This window comes from Choloepus didactylus, chromosome 17 (genome assembly GCF_015220235.1).
Source record: "Choloepus didactylus isolate mChoDid1 chromosome 17, mChoDid1.pri, whole genome shotgun sequence".
Classification (NCBI taxonomy): Eukaryota; Metazoa; Chordata; class Mammalia; order Pilosa; family Megalonychidae; genus Choloepus; species Choloepus didactylus.
In genome coordinates, this window is record NC_051323.1 from 17903852 (window position 1) to 17921065 (window position 17214).

Consider the following 17214-nt stretch of genomic DNA (forward strand, 5'->3'; position numbering starts at 1 on the left):
CAGTTAAGTCCCAAAATCCAGAGGCAATAGCCTCTTTAAGAACATCAACCAGATGCATCGCCTTTTCCCATAATGTCGACTCCCCTTCACAACATGAACAAGTTATAGTGGTCACTGCCTAGACATCCCTGAAGATCAAGAAAGTGATTAAACTAGAGGAAGGATAGCAATAGACCAGATGGAGTTTAACAAAGGAATATGAATACTGAATCTCTATATAATTTTCTTTTTCTTTGTTGCTAGGGCATTAGAATGGCCAGAAGGAAAGAACTGAAATGGTGGCAACTGTAACCCATAGCAGTCTTTGAAATTTGCTCTATAGCTACTTGTTAAATTGTAATTTGAAAGTTATCACCTTTTTGTATGTATGTTATATTTCATAATAAGGAAAAAACTGAAACGATGATATTGTAAATCGTAACATTTTGGAAATTTCCTATACAACTACTTGTTAAATCATACTTTGAAAGTTATTACCTTTTTGTGTATGTTGTATTCACAATAAGGAAATGACTGAAACTGTGGAAATGTAACCCATAACATTCTTTGAAATTTGCTCTCTAAATACTTCTTAAATTGTACTTGGAAAGTTATTACTTCTATGTATGTATGTTATATTCCACAATAAAAAATATGATGATTAAAAAAAAAACAAAGTGGCAGGAATAAATTAAATACAATCATAATAAGGGAGAAAACTCCCCAGGAAAGGCAAACCCTCAGACTGGTTAAAAAAACTAAAACTCAGGTTCATAAAAGGAACACCTAAAACAAAAGGACACAGATGGTTTGAAAACAAAGGGACAACAAAATCTACCAAGTAGACGCAAACAGAAAGAATTCTAATGAGAATAAAAGTATTAAATTCTCCGAGAGAGTTAATTTACACTAATAATTTAATAAAGACTCCACAAAGAATTCAGGAATCTTTTTACATGGAATAACAAAGCACTGATACATATAAATACAAAGTGAAGTTGAGAAACAGACAAAACACAATAAAGCATGAAACGCTAACATACTTCTTTCAGAATTGACTCAAAAAAACTAGATCCCAAAAATGAGAACTCAAAGGATATTAATCTAACTCATCTTTGCACATATCTGAAAGTAGGATTCATCTTACAACGGTTATTTAATTGAACTTAAGAGACATTTTAATTATTCTATACAGGTATTGTTAAATTGATTCTGTGTCTAACCACATCAAACTTCATACCTTATGGGTAATACATATTCTTCTTAAAAGTCTACGGCACATTTGCCAAAATTGATCATACATAAAATACAAAGAAAACTTCAGTAAGTTCCTGAAATTTATGGGTAAGCCACACTTTCTGACCACAACAAAATAAAATTAGAAATTAATAACAGAATAGCGCACACAAAAATCTACTCAGAAAATGTAAAGTAATTTAAAAAAATGACTCGGGCAAAGAATAAATCAAAACTACGACAGACTCTTTAGAAATTGCAGTTAAAACCCTTTATGTCACAATCTAGAAGATACGGCCAAAGCTTATCCCACGAAGAAAATTCATAGTTGCAGATGCTTTTATTATTAAGACAGAAAAAAAGGGAAAAATACACAAATTAATCATTTAACCCAAAGTGTTTTAAAACATGCAAAGAAAGTATGAGAAAGAAATAAATTTAAAGGCAAAAATTAATGAATTAGAACGCAACTCCCTATAGAATTCAAAAACAAAATCATTTAATTGGGTTTTCTAAAAAAAGACAAAACAGACAATCCTCTATCAAATCTATTCTCTCCCAAAATATTCATGCAAATAAGCAACATCAGACAAAAGATATAATTCCAGATACAAAAGAGTTTAGTATAAAAAGATACTATATACTAACTTCATGCCATTAAATGTGAAAAAAATCAAGAAAAGGAAAATTTTCTATGAAAATAAAATTATCAACATTGACTCCAGAAAAGGTAAAAGAACCTAAATATAATAAATGAAGGAGCAAACAGTGGTCCCATAACTATTCCCCCAAACAGCACTGAATACATATAATTTTTAAGATGATTTCTATCACCCCTTCAAGGAATAGATAATTCCTTAAGCTGCTAAAAGATTTAAAGTTTCTCAATTAACTTCATAACCCTGATGGTAAAACCTGTCAAAAACAGCATACACAAATAGAAACACCAATTACATTTATAAATATACATGCAATATTCTAAAAATTGCAAATTAATGGAATAGAACACCATGGCCAAGAGGAGTTCATTAGTGGAATGTGAGGATGGTACCATTAGCAAATCTATTACTAATACTAAGAGATTAAAAAACAAAAACCCTGTGGTTATCTCACTAACTAAAAAGGTTTTTGATAAAAATTCAACATTTAATCCTGATAAAACAGTATCCTAGTAACAGAATGGTAGATCTTGCATATGAAGTCAATTGAAAAGAAAAACAAGCACAGAACTTAATGCCACAGTAGAGATAGTTTCATAAAAGGCAGGACAAGACAAGGATAACTACCATCACTGCTATTATTTAGTATTGTACTAGTTCTACCCAATGAAAGGACACAAGAAAATACAAATGAGATATGGACATAGAAAACTCTTACACATTATTATGATTTAGAGATAACTGTTACTTTTTTAAAACCCCCAGAAAATAAAGCAAAAAAAAAAAAGAGAGAGATATAAGAATATAGCCATACAAGACAAATACAACAATCAAATGCAGCCCTTTAAAACAGCAATAACCAGTTTGAAACGATGATGGGAAAAAAGATCACAGTCACATAAAAACAAAATGTGTAACTACTCCAGAATAAATGAAACATGAATACTATTGGGACAAGTAGAGAACCATCTGGAAAAAATAAAATAAAATAAAATTAGATCCCTCTATCTTTTAAAGTAAAAAAAAAAAAAGAGTAAAACCATAAAAGCAAGAAAAGGAAACAGAGAAACATTTTTTCATAATCTTGGGGAACAGGAGGTCTTTTTAAAATTTAACATCAAAGGCAGAAACTAATGAAGTAAAAGATGGACAGATTTGACTCCATAAAAATTTAAAATTATTTTACTGCAGACTATATCATACATAAAGATGGAAAAAAAATGACAAACTGGAGGAAATAACAACATATAACAAAAAGTGAATAAGCTGTTATGAGGCCATTACAAAAACTTGAAGATCTCAACAGGAAAAAAAAAAAAAAATGAACAAGAAAGCATTACAGACTTTTATTCTGGCAAATGTAAAGAGATATTGATAAATCAAGGGACTTTTGTAAATACTAAGAAGTTTTGGTGAAAATCTTCCCCTCTCTGATTTAGGATAGTTTTTCCATGTTCATTTCAAGTGTTTTATTTAGCATCTAATTGGTGTGAGCACTGTGTATATAGGATGAAGCATATTTTGGAATAGACTTTATATTCACAAGAAGAGAAATTACTATCTGTTAAAATAATGCATCAATTCAAAATGGAGGTAGGGTAAACAGCCTAAGAAATAATTTCCTTTGTATGGCCTGCTAATATAAGTAGGAGGGGAAAAAATGATTGTTTCAATGAAGAGTAAAGAGGAAATTTATTATATGAAAACTGACTTTAATGTATAATGTATATTAAACCATTAAGATAGTTGCTTGAAGGTTTCAAGCACCAGAATATACAGAGAGATACTTTTATTTATATATGTATTTCCCAAGAGTTACTGCTCACAAATGAGGAAAAGGTTATTTTAACCATAGAGTTGTTTATAATCTGTTGACAGACCTGATGATGTCTAATCAGTTATTTGAGCAAAGGTCTCCTATCTCCACTAGAAATAATACAACTTGAGAGCTAAAGGGACTTCAGAAATTTTATCCAAGCCTTCCCTCTTGCCATTTTATAGGTAAGAAAACAGAAGTCCAACAAGGGCAGGTGATTTAGCAGAGTCTGGTCTTCCACAGCCTGTTTTTTCCAGTTCTCAATCTAGTAGTCTCTAGATTGTACTGGAGCTTCAATAAATTATAACCTTTGTTAAAAACAACAACAAAAAAAAAAAGGACAAGGAGTCTGAACAGGCAGTTCACTGAAGAAGAAGAAATGGCTGATACACTGAAGAGAGGGAGAGAGAGATGTTCAACTCACTGGTAATCAAAGAAATGTAGAATTAAACAACACACTATTTTCCTGACTCTCAACTTAGCAGGGTAGAAAAAGAATAACATCCAGTGTTGCTGAGAACACGAGGAAATTAGCACAACTTTTCTGAAGGGAAATCTGGTAAAATATATCAAAAGTATCAACAATGTGCATAACTTTTAGACATCAAAATTCCAGTTTCGAGTATCCTAAGAAAACACTCAGGTGCACAAAATTTAGCTATTAAAAACAAAAACAAAAACAAAAACAGAGATTTAGCTAGAAGGATACTCATCACTGCAACATTGTTTATAAGAGGAAGAAATTAGAAAACAATATTTAAAATAGAGGACTGGGTAACTAAATGACGACGCTATTTCATATTACATGGTATACTGCAACCATTAAAATGACCTTACTGTCGGGGATTGATTTTGGTAATGAATGTACAATTATGTAATGGTACTGTGAACAATCAAATGTACGATTTGTTTTGTATGACTGCGTGGTATGTGAATATATCTCAATAAAATTAATAATTTAAAAAAAATGACCTTACTGTGGAGAGTTACATTCAGGTGACAATTTTTATTTAAAAAAGTAAATGCTTAAAGCTTTAAGCTTTAAAAGGTTGAATTGTAAGGCGTGTAAGTTATATCTCAATAAAGCTGTTAAAAATGCTAAAAAAAAAAAAAGAAATATGAGGGAAATAGCAAGTGAAAAAAAAAAGTAAATGCATATATGTATATGCTTTATTATATTTATATAAGTGTCTGTAAATATATGCATTTTCTCTTCTGTAGAAAAAAGTCTAAAAAGACAAAAATTGTTAACTGTTTTACCTCTGGATAATGGGATTACGGGAGTATTAGTTATCTATTGCTGCATAACAAATTATGCCAAAATTTAGTGTCTTAAACAAAAAACTTTCATTGTCTCATAATTATTGTGGGGCAGGAATCTGGGGAGCAGCTCTGCTGGGTGGTTCTGGCTCAACGTTTCTCCTGAAGTTGCAGCCAAGGTGTTGCCTGAGGCTACAGTCACTGGAAGGCTTGACTGGGCTGCAAATCTGCTTCAAGGAGACGAAAGGCAGCTGGTGGCAGGAGGCCTCAGCCCTCTGCCATGTGGCCTCCTACAGGCTGCTTGAGTGTTCTCATGACATGGAAGCTGGCTTCCCCCAGACAGGCTGATCCAAGACAGGGTGAGACAGAAGCTACAGTCTTTTCAGACCTACCCTAGAAAGTCTGCTACATTCTATTCATTGAAGAAAGTCACTAAGTCCAGCCCACACTCAAAGGGAAAGGAATTAAGCTCCACCTCTTAAAGGGAGGAGGACCAAACAATCTGTGAACATTATTTTTTTAATTTATTTTTTTTTATTAAATTCAGTTTTATTGAAATACATTCACACACCATACAATCATCCATGGTATACAATCCACTGTCCACAGTATAACGCTATGCGTTCATCACCACAATCTATCTCTGAACGTTTTCCTTACATCAGAAAGAACCAGAACAAGAATAAAAAATAAAAGTGAAAAAAGAACACCCAAATCATCCCCCCATCCCACCCCATTTGTCCTTTAGTTTTTATCCCCATTTTTCTACTCATCCATACACTAGATAAAGGGGGTGTGATCCACAAGGTTTTCACAATCACACTGTCACCCCTTGTAATCTACCTTATTATATAATTGTCTTCAGGAGTCCAGACTGCTGGGTTGGAGTCTGGTAGTTTCAGGTATTTACTTCTAGCTATTCCAATACATTAAAACCTAAGAGGTGTTATCTATATAGTGCATAAGAATGTCCACCAGAGTGACCTCTCGACTCCATTTGAAATCTCTCAGCCACTGAAACTATTTTGTCTCATTTTGCATCCCCCTTTTGGTCAAGAAGATACTCTCAGTCCCACGATGCCGGGTCCACATTCATCCCCGGGAGTCGTATTCTGCATTGCCAGGGAGATTTACAACCCTGGGAGTTGGGTCCCACGTAGAGGGGAGGGCAGCGAGTTCACCTGTCGAGATGGCTCAGTTAGAGAGAGAGAGGGCCACATCTGAGCAACAAAGAGGTACTCAGGCAGAGACTCTTAGGCACAACTACATGCAAGTTTAGACTCTCCTTTGCGGTAATGAGCTTCGTAAGGGCAAGTCCCATGATCAAGGGCTCAGCACATCAAACTGCCAGTCCCAATGTTTGTGACAACATCAACACCAGTCCAGGTGAGGATGTCCAACACATCCACACCTTCCCCCAGATCCTCGGGGCTGGGGAGGGGGAGGCTGTAAATATATTTTTTATTATCTGCCCAAATTACTCTGGGATGTGTCATTATTTCACTCTAGCCTATACTAACCTACCGTATCTCACTTCCTATTCAAAGTTCCATGCAATTGTGGTGTTTGAACAAATCGACTGTAGAGTTGTACCGTTTAGAAAATTTAGATCCTGTACCAAATAGACATCTCTTCCCTTGGTCTCACATGGAAGTTGAAGTTTTAAAACACAATCAGTTTCAACCTTTACCCTTTGGCTTGGCTTGCCCTGGTCTTAACCAGACCTGCTTCATTCATATCATTAATTGAAGTCTGGGCTCTTTTTCAGTTTTTTTTTTTTGTTTTTGACAGTGGCTGTATGCACTAATACTGACATTCATATCTGCCGAGCTCTAGCTCTGAGTTTCAGGTGTCTCAGAGACATGCATTGTTGTGAACATTATTTTTAAATCACCACAATGGGTGACCAGTGGTACACAAAGAAAAAAAAAGATGCAATTTATTTTCTAAAAGGAAAACTTAATTTCACAAATACACACAAACACACAAAAAGAGAACTTACAAAACAAAAATCTTCAATAAGCATGACATGCTTGCCAAAAAAAGGTAACACAATTCTGGATTGGGAACAGAAAAAGGGTATCAAGCACAAGTTCTCTGACCCCCTCTACCATTTAGACTATGTCCAGAATGTCCTGTTCAGCCATGAGCACCACTCTTAGAAAGTAAATTCTATGTGGAAAACTAACAAACTGGAGCTTATCACCCAGACAAAGTTACTTCAGAATGAGGACTTGTTTGGAGGAAATTGGGGGTGCTTGGCTTGAAAGAGAGAAAACTGGAGGAGGGGAAGGAAAAAGGCAAATCATGGCCTTCAACTACATGAAGGATTGTCACGTGGGAAAGTGAAAAGATTTAAGAGGCTGAACTTGAACAAATGAGTCAGAGTTACAGGAAGGCAATGTAGCTGGAGATGGGGAAGAACTTTTTAATCATTAGAGTTATGAAAAACCAGAATGGGCCCTCAGTGACTGTTCCAGATGAGCTGCAGGAGGAGGTCAGGAGCCTGTGGCATGGTGCTGCCACCCCCTCATCTACCTTCTCTGGTCCTTTCCTACTCACACTGATGGGGCTGGTATGGAAACCAACTCCGCAGCCTTTCCCAAAGCAGGAGACCTGATGCTAGGCCTAACTCCCGAGGTGTAAGTGAAATGTACAGTGCCTGGCAGAGTACATGCTTTATAAACGTTAGCTAGTATTTCTGTCTTGACTCAAAGGGTGACAGGATGCTCTCTAAGGTCTGTTCCAATTTCTAAGAGTTAATAAATAAGTTAAAATTACTATAATTAACTATTAATCCTGATGGTCAGCTTCAGTGGTAATACAAATGCTGGAAGTTAGGAATAACAAGATTAATCTTCAAGGCCAGGATGGTTGGACATGCTTTGGGAAATCACAAAGAACAGAGGTAGTCACTGACATAGACATATTAAAACCACAAAATCAAAACTAAACATATTAAAAAAAGCTATATCCTCCTTGGTGTATGTGGTCTGCTTTCTGGAATGAAGCTATTTTAAAAAGGAGATGCTAACCAGGTAACTTTCCCTACCCAGAGCAAATGAAATTATTATGATTAGTTTACCCACCCCCACCTGCCAACTACCCACCACAACTAAAAACTTACTTTTTGGGTGTCAGCAGCCTGGACATTCTGCCACGTTGCTACAGGTTCTGTAGCTACATCCCAATCTGGGTGAGTTTTCGTGAGTAACTTCACAAAGGTGGACTTTCCCACAGCTGCAATGCAAACAGCATGTATTGGGACTCTTCCCAAAAATCAGGGCAGAAGGAGAAGACTGCTACTGAAGTCTGCCACAAATGCCCACCTCAAGGGAACAAATATCAGTTTCTCCAATTTCAAAACTCAGCAGCCATACCATTGTCAGCCTGATTGGGTCAGGCCACGCCAACAGAGTCGCCATAATAAATACAGGCAACACAGAAGAAAATAACCTGAAGATCTGATTTGCAATTTTAATGTCTCTATCTCCCAGAGGCAGAGTATTGAAAAACAGCTGCAAATGTAATTACACTGTCAAAAGTGGATGAAGGTGGTTTGATGGGTTGAGCCCTCTACCGTAGGTTTTACCCTTGGGAAGACGGTTGCTGCAGGGGAGAGGCTAGGCCTCCCTATAATTGTGCCTGAGAGCCTCCTTCCGAATGCCTCTTTGTTGCTCAGATGTGGCCCTCTCTCTCTAGCTAAGCCAACTTGAAAGGTGAAATCACTGCCCTCCCCCCTACGTGGGATCAGACACCCAGGGGAGTGAATCTCCCTGGCAACGTGGAATATGACTCCCGGGGAGGAATGTAGACCTGGCATCGTGGGACGGAGAACATCTTCTTGACCAAAAGGGGGATGTGAAAGGAAATGAAATAAGCTTCAGTAGCAGAGAGATTCCAAAAGGAGCCGAGAGGTCACTCTGGTGGGCACTCTTACGCACAATTTAGACAACCCTTTTTAGGTTCTAAAGAATTGGGGTAGCTGGTGGATACCTGAAACTATCAAACTACAACCCAGAACCCACGAATCTCGAAGACAATTGTATAAAAATGTAGCTTATGAGGGGTGACAGTGGGATTGGGAAAACCATAAGGACCACACTCCACTTTGTCTAGTTTATGGATGGATAAGTAGAAAAATAGGGGAAGGAAACAAACAAACAAACATACAAAGGTACCCAGTGTTCTTTTTTACTTCAATTGCTCTTTTTCACTTTAATTATTATTCTTATTATTTGTGTGTGTATGCTAATGAAGGTGTCAGGGATTGATTTAGGTGATGAATGTACAACTATGTAATGGTACTGTGAACAATCAAATGTACGATTTGTTTTGTATGACTGCGTGGTATGTGAATATATCTCAATAAAATGAAGTTAAAAAAAAGTGGATGAAATCAGCTACATAAATTGTCAACTTTTGAGTTAATTTATTAGTCCTATGACAGCGTAAAAATGGCAACTATTTCAAGACAAAAAACGAAAACAATGATTATGACCCTCACTCAATCGATAAATCTAACAAACATGCATGGAGGGCTCGGGACTGTGTCAGGCTCTGGGTTACAACAGTAAACAAAATTCAGGGCAGATTTTGCCCTCACAGAGCTTGTATGGGAGAGAGATACTAAGCAAACACACAAATTACTAATGACAGATTATGTTGAGTGTTAGGAAAGAAAAATACAGGGTGGCTCTAACATAGCTCGGGAGGTCAGGGAAAGCCCCTCTAAAAAAATGACATCTGAGGTGAGACCTTAAAGATGAGCTATCCAGGCCAAGGATGGGGAAAGAGTAATCCAGGCAGAGGGAGTAGGATAGAGGCCCAGAAGAGAGAGAAAACTTGGTGCACAGCGAGTCCTAAGAGAAGCTGAAGCCCTAAAAGAAGGCCAGCATGGCTGTGGCTGCAGCACGGTTGAGTGAGGAAGAAGAGTGGCTCACAGTGAGTTAGGAGAAGCAGGCAGGCAGGGGCCAGGTCTGAACTCTCTTCTAAGGGTAATGGGAAGGAAGTGACAGGTCTGAAGTAGGGGAATTACAAGGGTCCATCTCATTTTTAAAAGATCACATTGCCAGCTGTGTAAGAATGGACTGAAACAGAAGTAGGCAGACCAGGTGGAAGATAATAATAGCCTGGACCAGGGTGATGGTAGAAGAGATGGAAAGTAGTGGTTGTTTTGAGAAATACTTGAGATGAAACTGTCCTAGTACTACAACATTCTAGTTATCTTTTCCCATTCACACCAATGTCTGGCCCACACTTCTCCTCAGCTCCAGATCCATTATCTAGGAGCCCTCCAGCAATCACCACTTGGACATCCCAGAAACACTTCAAAGTCAATATATCCCCTAAATGAATTCGCTTTATCTTCTTTTGCCAACCTCCGAGTATGGCAGCATCATCCACTCATTGTCTGTGTCAAAACCTCATCTGGCAATCCCAAGTAGTCACCAAGTACTTTTGTATCTATCTTCTAATATTCCTCATCTGTCCTTTTCTCTCCATTCCCACCTCTGCGCTCAAAATCAGGCTCTCACCACCTCTTGCCTATCTGACCGAGCCTTGCCATCTCCAACCCATCATTCATACTGCAGCCACACTGCACACGAAAGAGTGCTTAAAACTCTTTGACAACTCCCTCTGCCTTTACCACAAAATTCCAACCCTTAGCATAGTTTAAAAGAGACACGGAGACCTAGCTCCTACATATGCCTCTCTGGCCTCAGATACTCTTCAGGCATCCTGTGCTCCTGCTGGACCAAACTACTTGCAACTCAAATGATGCCATGTACTCTCCTGCAAATATGATTTTGCATATGCTTTTCCCATTTCCTGGAGCACCTTCCCTCCCCACCTGGTCAACTCCAACTTCAAGATTCTGCTCAGATGTACCTCCTCTGTACAGCCTTTCCAGACCTGAAATCTCCAAACTGGATTAGCTTGGCCTGGCCTCATGGGTCAGACTCCATCACAGCAACTGTAACTTTGTTTCCCCTGGTAGAAGATGGCATCTCTGTAGGGCAGGAACCGAAGTTTAGTCTAAAGACCTGACTGAAGGAATAATACACACATCACTTCAGTAACTTCTGTTCCCTATGAAACCCACATTTGTAAAACAAATCACAAAAATGACCCTTAATAGTGTTTTTGGAAATTATAACAACAACAAATTAAAACCTTATGGTAACATTATGGTATTATGTTATACCATAACAGAAGTCTCATTTCCCTCTATCTTAGGTGTTCTTTCTCAAGTGAGTGTCAAGCTCAAGAAGAACCCAAATGGAGCCAAGAGAAAGAAGGGGTGCATCTTCCTAGCCAATTCTCCTGGCCACTCATGGTACTGATGGACAGCAAAGAGATGTCTCAGCAGAATAGCCCACACATCCAATACATGACATTTATTACACACCACTCCAACTCCTCTCTGAATACACAGGATAAGAACAAACAACAAGAATGTGTACATTTCGTACAGTCAGCTCGTCTCTTGGTCCCCACCTCCAGCATCTTAAGTGAGCCTTTTCACATTTGCTCAGCCTCTGCTCTTCCCACACTTTGATGAATAAGTACCTTCCCTTGCTCTTCTGGGCCTGTCTGAATCCTTCCCCCGCTACCAAGCCTAAGGTCTCACCCTCTCCATGAAGTTCAGGAATTCTCTACCTCACAATGAATTCCTAACACACTGGTCAGTTCAATCAAGCAAGAAATATCAATCAACTGGCACTATATGCTTAACACTGAATTGTTTTCTGATTGTTTCATGGGTATCAGTTTTGGTTTTCTAACAGGATCTGAATCTCTGGGATTGGGCCCTGGAATCCACATTTTAAAAATACGTCCCAAGTGATCCTGATGTACACTTATATTTAGGATTGCTATCTAAAGCACATGACAAAAATCAGCAAAGAAGGTTTCTTTGTTTGTTTGTTTTAAATTCTGGACTCCATACCATATATCTGGGCTTGTTTTGGAGAACCTAACAGAATTGGGTTTGTATATTATCAAATACCTGCCTACTCTAAGTAGCTGGTCAATATCTAGATTGTGATTGTTGAATACGTCTAAAACATGGTCCCTGCCTATAGACCGAAGAGCTATTCTAATTAACATGAAAAGAGGAGTGTAGTTGATTTGTTAGGCGGGTGGAATGGAATGATTGTGAGAATTACATCTTTTAAAGTGAACATGTTAAAATTATTTACAATTTTTAAAGTTAAAAATAATTACTCAAAAAAATTGTTGCAGATGGAAAGGAAGGACTCCGAGGGTTAAGGAGAGCCAACTATTCCTTGAGATCAGACACTATTAGTTCATTAGGGTCCTGAGAAACTGACTCATGCCATTTAAACACATAAAACCCGGAATGCCAACAGATTAGAGGTAATGGGAAATATACAGTTCCAATTACTGGAACAGTCACATCTGATATCCAGCAATACCCTCTACCCTGCACCCCATTCCCCATTCCAAGGCTTTTCTGGAAAGTCTGTTTAGTAATCAGAAGCTATTTCAGCAAAGAATCTGTGCAAATGGTGGTGGAAGGGCCAGAGGACAGTGCATCCATGCTCCTGTAGGGCATGGAAAGTCTGGGAAATTCACCACAGGCAGTATTTCTTTAACTGCACTCCACTGGATCTCAGTTGTGCCAGGCACCACCCACAAATGTTGAAATAAAAATAATTCAAAGTTATATATGTACTATTAAAACCAACACAGCATAACTTTTTCAGAGTTAAGATATTTGATTAAATTTCTTTCCTTCCTGCTTGGATTTTGTTGTTTTTGTTATAGCAGTATTGGGGACTGAATTACATACCCCAGAAAAACATGTTCTTATTCTAGTCCTGTAGGTGTGAACCCACTGTAAGACAGGACCTTTTGAAGACATTATTTTTAGTTAAGGCGTGGCCAACTGTGTCAGTTTGGGCTTTAATCCAGATTACTGGAGTCCTTTATGGGCCAAATGAACTTCAGAGTGAGCATGAGAGAGAGCCACGGAGATCAAGAAGATGGAGTCAACAGAAACCAGAAGATGAAGGAGCACATGCTCCAGGTGCACTGCCATGTGACAGAAAAGCCAAGGACCAAAGATTGGCAACAGCCAGCCCCAGAACGCCAGTCTCTGGGGAAAAGCATCGCCTTGATGACCCCTTGATTCTGGACTTCTAGTCACAGAACCGTGAGCCAAAAATTCCGGTCGTTTAAGCCATCCCATTGTACAGTATTTGTTTCAGCTGCTAGAAGACTAAAACAGACTGTTGTGGTGTTTTTTTGTTTTTTTTTTTAAGGTGTCCCAAGAGACTCCACAGTAGTGGTGTTTGGTTCTCTATGGCTACAGAGGCGTCCTCCTAGGGACCATAATACCTGTGACCACTGCAAGCCTCTCCCCTCCAGTCAACACTGACAAAGATTTCTCTTTTTCTATGTAAAACACCATCCTCTACTGATACCATTATCTCAAACTAACCAAAATTTAGTTAACTTAACTGTTTTCTTTCAGAGTACTTTTAATATCACGAAATTTGAGAGGTATCAAATCTCATCAGCAGCCTATTTACAAACCTTCCTTTAGGGCCTTGGCCATCAGTGTATCTTGTTATATGTGCTGTGACTTGAAAAGGGCCAGGAGGCACCTTCTTAGGGTATAGAATTTCAACAAGGTATTTATTAGCACCAGGACTGTCATTCCACAAGCTGGAATGTTTGTCTTTTCCTAAGTCATGGTTTTTCCTGCCACAAATTTTCCTATAATCTATGATGCCTGTTGTAGCTACTTTATGCTAAAATCTATAAGGGTGGACAGTTGATTGTGTACCATGGATGATTGTATGGTGTGTGAATGTATTTCAATAAAACTGAATTTAATAAAAAAAAAAAATCTAGTAGTAATGTAGTATCTAATCCAACATGCAAAATTATACATTCTATTATTTTAGATTTATATTTAGTACAGTCATCTTTTGGGGAGCTTCTTAACTTATCAGCACCTCCAGGCACTTTCTTCTCCTGAACAAGATGGAAACATGGGGAAAAGTTCCAATTCTGAAATCCTTTACCAAAAATCAAAGAATGCAGTAAATATAAAGTAAATATCTTTTTTTAAAAAAGTTCTTCCACAGAAAATTTAAACCCTTTATTTCAGGAACTGCATTTAATGCTACATTCATTCACTAATTTGTTCAATTAGCAGGTGTTTATGGAGTAGCTGTTAAGTGTTAGGCATGATTGCCAAAATGATGAACTAGACCAAGATCTTGCTCTCAAGGACTCCAGTCCTGAGACTATTTAGACTTTGGGCCTAAGAGCATACCGAGCAATAAAAATCAGTCAGCAGGCTTTAAAGAAACAACACATTTTTGCCCTGATACTTTTTTTTCCCATGAGAAACTGTGCTTACAAAAAAACAAAAAACAAAAACCAATATCCTCCCAGCTTCCAGAGTAAAGATCCAAACTCCTTCATTCGACAGAAGAGATCTTCACTGTGGGGTGCCCTCCCCTCCACTCTGCCCACCAGCTGATTCATCCTTCTCTGTGAAGCCTTCTTGAACTTTCCCCAGCTCCACTCCATCCCTAGGCAGAGTTAATTACTGCCTGGTCTGGTTTACCAAAGTACTTTATGCAAAATCTACACCTGCATTTATCACACTGTAATTATTTGTTTACTTATTGCTTTTCCCAGCTAGACTAGGAGCACCCTTTCTGAAGACACAGACTGAGCCTTATTCCTTTTGCATCCTAACTATCTAGCCAGGTACCTAGAATGGAGATGGATGGAGGGAATTAGATGAATGACAGAAACAGAGAATCCAGTATATGATGTTTGGAATAAATTAAGTGCCCCCCCCCCACATTCTCTGCCCAATAGTTTATACTCAATAAAAATAGAAGGCACATATTATTTAAGTCACTAATTCTGAACGCTGGAGAAAGCATGTTATTAGGCAAGACCTCCACTGTCTCTAGACCACAAAAGTGTAAAACAGTTACTCTTCTCTGGTGTGGATTTCAAAATAAAATGTGAGAATGGTCTGAGATGACTCACTGACCACAGTTATTTCACACAGCAGCCTTTTCCTCAATTTAGATTTGTAACCATAAAATAACTGGCTTTGGAAGACAATAATACACTTTAGTGATAAGCACTCTTGGAAGGTAAGTTAGGTATTTTGTTTTAGATTTTAAGAGGTTCTAGGTACCAAGTTTTTTACTTATAATCACATATTGCATATGGCTTCATAACTCATGTAGATGCCATCAGCCCATTTTCCTTACAGGGTACAGTCTCCAGGATCAGACTGGTAGGACTGTAAGAAAAACCCCTTTTATACTGAACTTCAATCAGGACAGGGGTCACCTTTCCCTGTTCACGTTTCCCAAGTGGGTACTCTCATTCTGATTTGTTTGGGGATGCTACCCATGATTAGAGAACAAGGTAACTTTGATTTGACATAACAACAGTTTAATATAGTCCCTCTTTGGGTACTACTGACTAACTTCCACATGGGTATCACAGCACAGAATTGAAGCATCTGATAAAGACTTACGGAATGAGTAAGGTTAGGTGCTGGCCATATGAAGACGAACAGGACAATGAGGGGCTCCAAGGCAGGGAAGGTGCTGAATGTGCAAACAATCTTAACAGAATTTAAGGGCTGCTACAGTGTGGGTACAAAATGTGATGAGAGCACACAGAGGAGGCAGTGACTAATTCTGTCTGGGAAGAGTCATCAGAATGTGTGGGGTGATGAGAATAGTGGGAGATGAAACTAGAACGAGCCAGATTAAGGTCCCCCAGTCTACTCATTAGTCACACTTTCTTTGGGCAAACACATTCACTTCCAAGTCTTCAGCAACTACCCCCACAAGCCAACAACTTCTAAATCTGAATTTCAGCTTCCATCTCTCCCCTGATGCCAGGCACATATTCCAGTCTACACCTACCTCTGGAAGTTTCACAGGTGCCTCACACAAAACATGCCACTCTTGCCTCCTCTTCCTTTATTCCCTTCCTGTTTTTAGTCAGTGCCCAAATTAGAAACCTCAGTGTCATCGTCAGCCCTTCCTTATTCCTCACTTGCAAGTGGCCACCAAGTCCTGTCAATCCTACTTCCAAAATTCCTTTCAAACCATCGCTTTTCTGTTCCTCTTCTGCTTCTGTTCAGGCCTGCCTCTTCTCTCCCTCCAGCTACTACAATAGCTACAAAACTAGTCTATCTGTTCCAAACTCTGTCCCAATTCATTTATTCACTCATTCAACAAAGTGGATGTAAGGCACTATGGGTACTACAGCAAATAAGACAAAGAAAGTGTCTGCTTTAGGGCGCTTGCTTTCCAGTCGCTCACTCCAGCCAACTTCCTTTTCAAAACTAATCTGATCATGGCACATACTGGCTTCAAGTCTTCAGTAGCCTCCAATGCCTACAGAATAAACTCCAAACTCCTAGCATGGTCCACAAGACTCTTCAGCATCTGGCCAGCCCTAACCTTCCAACCTCTTGTTCTGCCACTCTCTCCTAGGCCCCTTAAACTGCAGGCACATTCAGATACTTCTCTTTTATTAAAATTGCATCTGTCTCTTCAGGCAAATATTACCTCCCGTGCCTGGAACAGCCTTTTTCCTCTTCGCCCCCTTGGGAATTCCTATCCGAGAGATTCCAAGTTTCCGTATCCCATCATGGCACTAATCACATGGAATGGACGTTACATTTAGAAGTTTGCTTCTCCCACTCAGTGGTGAGTTCCTTAAAGGACAGGCGCAGTAATACATTCACTGCTGTGCTCAGCATGGGGTGGACTCATAGCAAGCCTCTGCTGAATGAGAAAGCAAGGACGAAGCATAGAACTCTGCATAGGTTAGGGAGCAAAGGTCAGGAAAAGTGGAACAGAAGTTTGAACTCACCTGGCAACCTGTCCAAAAGTCTTATTTTTCTGAAGTACTTTGGTACCTCTCTGGGCTATCTGAGGATAGCACTTCCTTGAAGGGTGTGTTTCCCACAGTATAGGACAGAAGAGCTTTAAATATTCCCATCAGGCATTAAATAACACCCTCCCCCCCCTTCCCAGACCTTTCAAAGTTTCTGGTTTGGATGGAGAAAAACACACAGCTGTGGTGACTGGTCTCACTTTACTAAATTCATGAGCACTAACTCTGAGAGGGTCCTTAAGGTGCCTGGCAAGTCTACTTTTCTCTGGTTCATTAACCAGACCTTTTCATGTCTTCTCTCTTCAAACCCACTCAGCTGATAACCTTGCTTCCTAT

General features: G+C 38.8%; 1 protein-coding gene across 3 annotated transcripts in view; it reads right to left on the reverse strand.

The window, feature by feature from the left end:
• DGUOK (deoxyguanosine kinase) overlaps positions 1-17214 on the reverse strand; it is a 33522-nt gene that overhangs the window by 13694 nt on the left and 2614 nt on the right. For 2 of the 3 annotated variants that reach the window (XM_037807041.1, XM_037807040.1), the window contains exon 2: positions 8078-8190. The exons of the other annotated variant lie outside the window; for it this stretch is intronic. In XM_037807041.1, coding sequence (XP_037662969.1) covers positions 8078-8190 — 113 coding nt within the window. The remainder of the gene's footprint in view (positions 1-8077; positions 8191-17214) is intronic. 3 annotated transcript variants of the gene reach the window in all.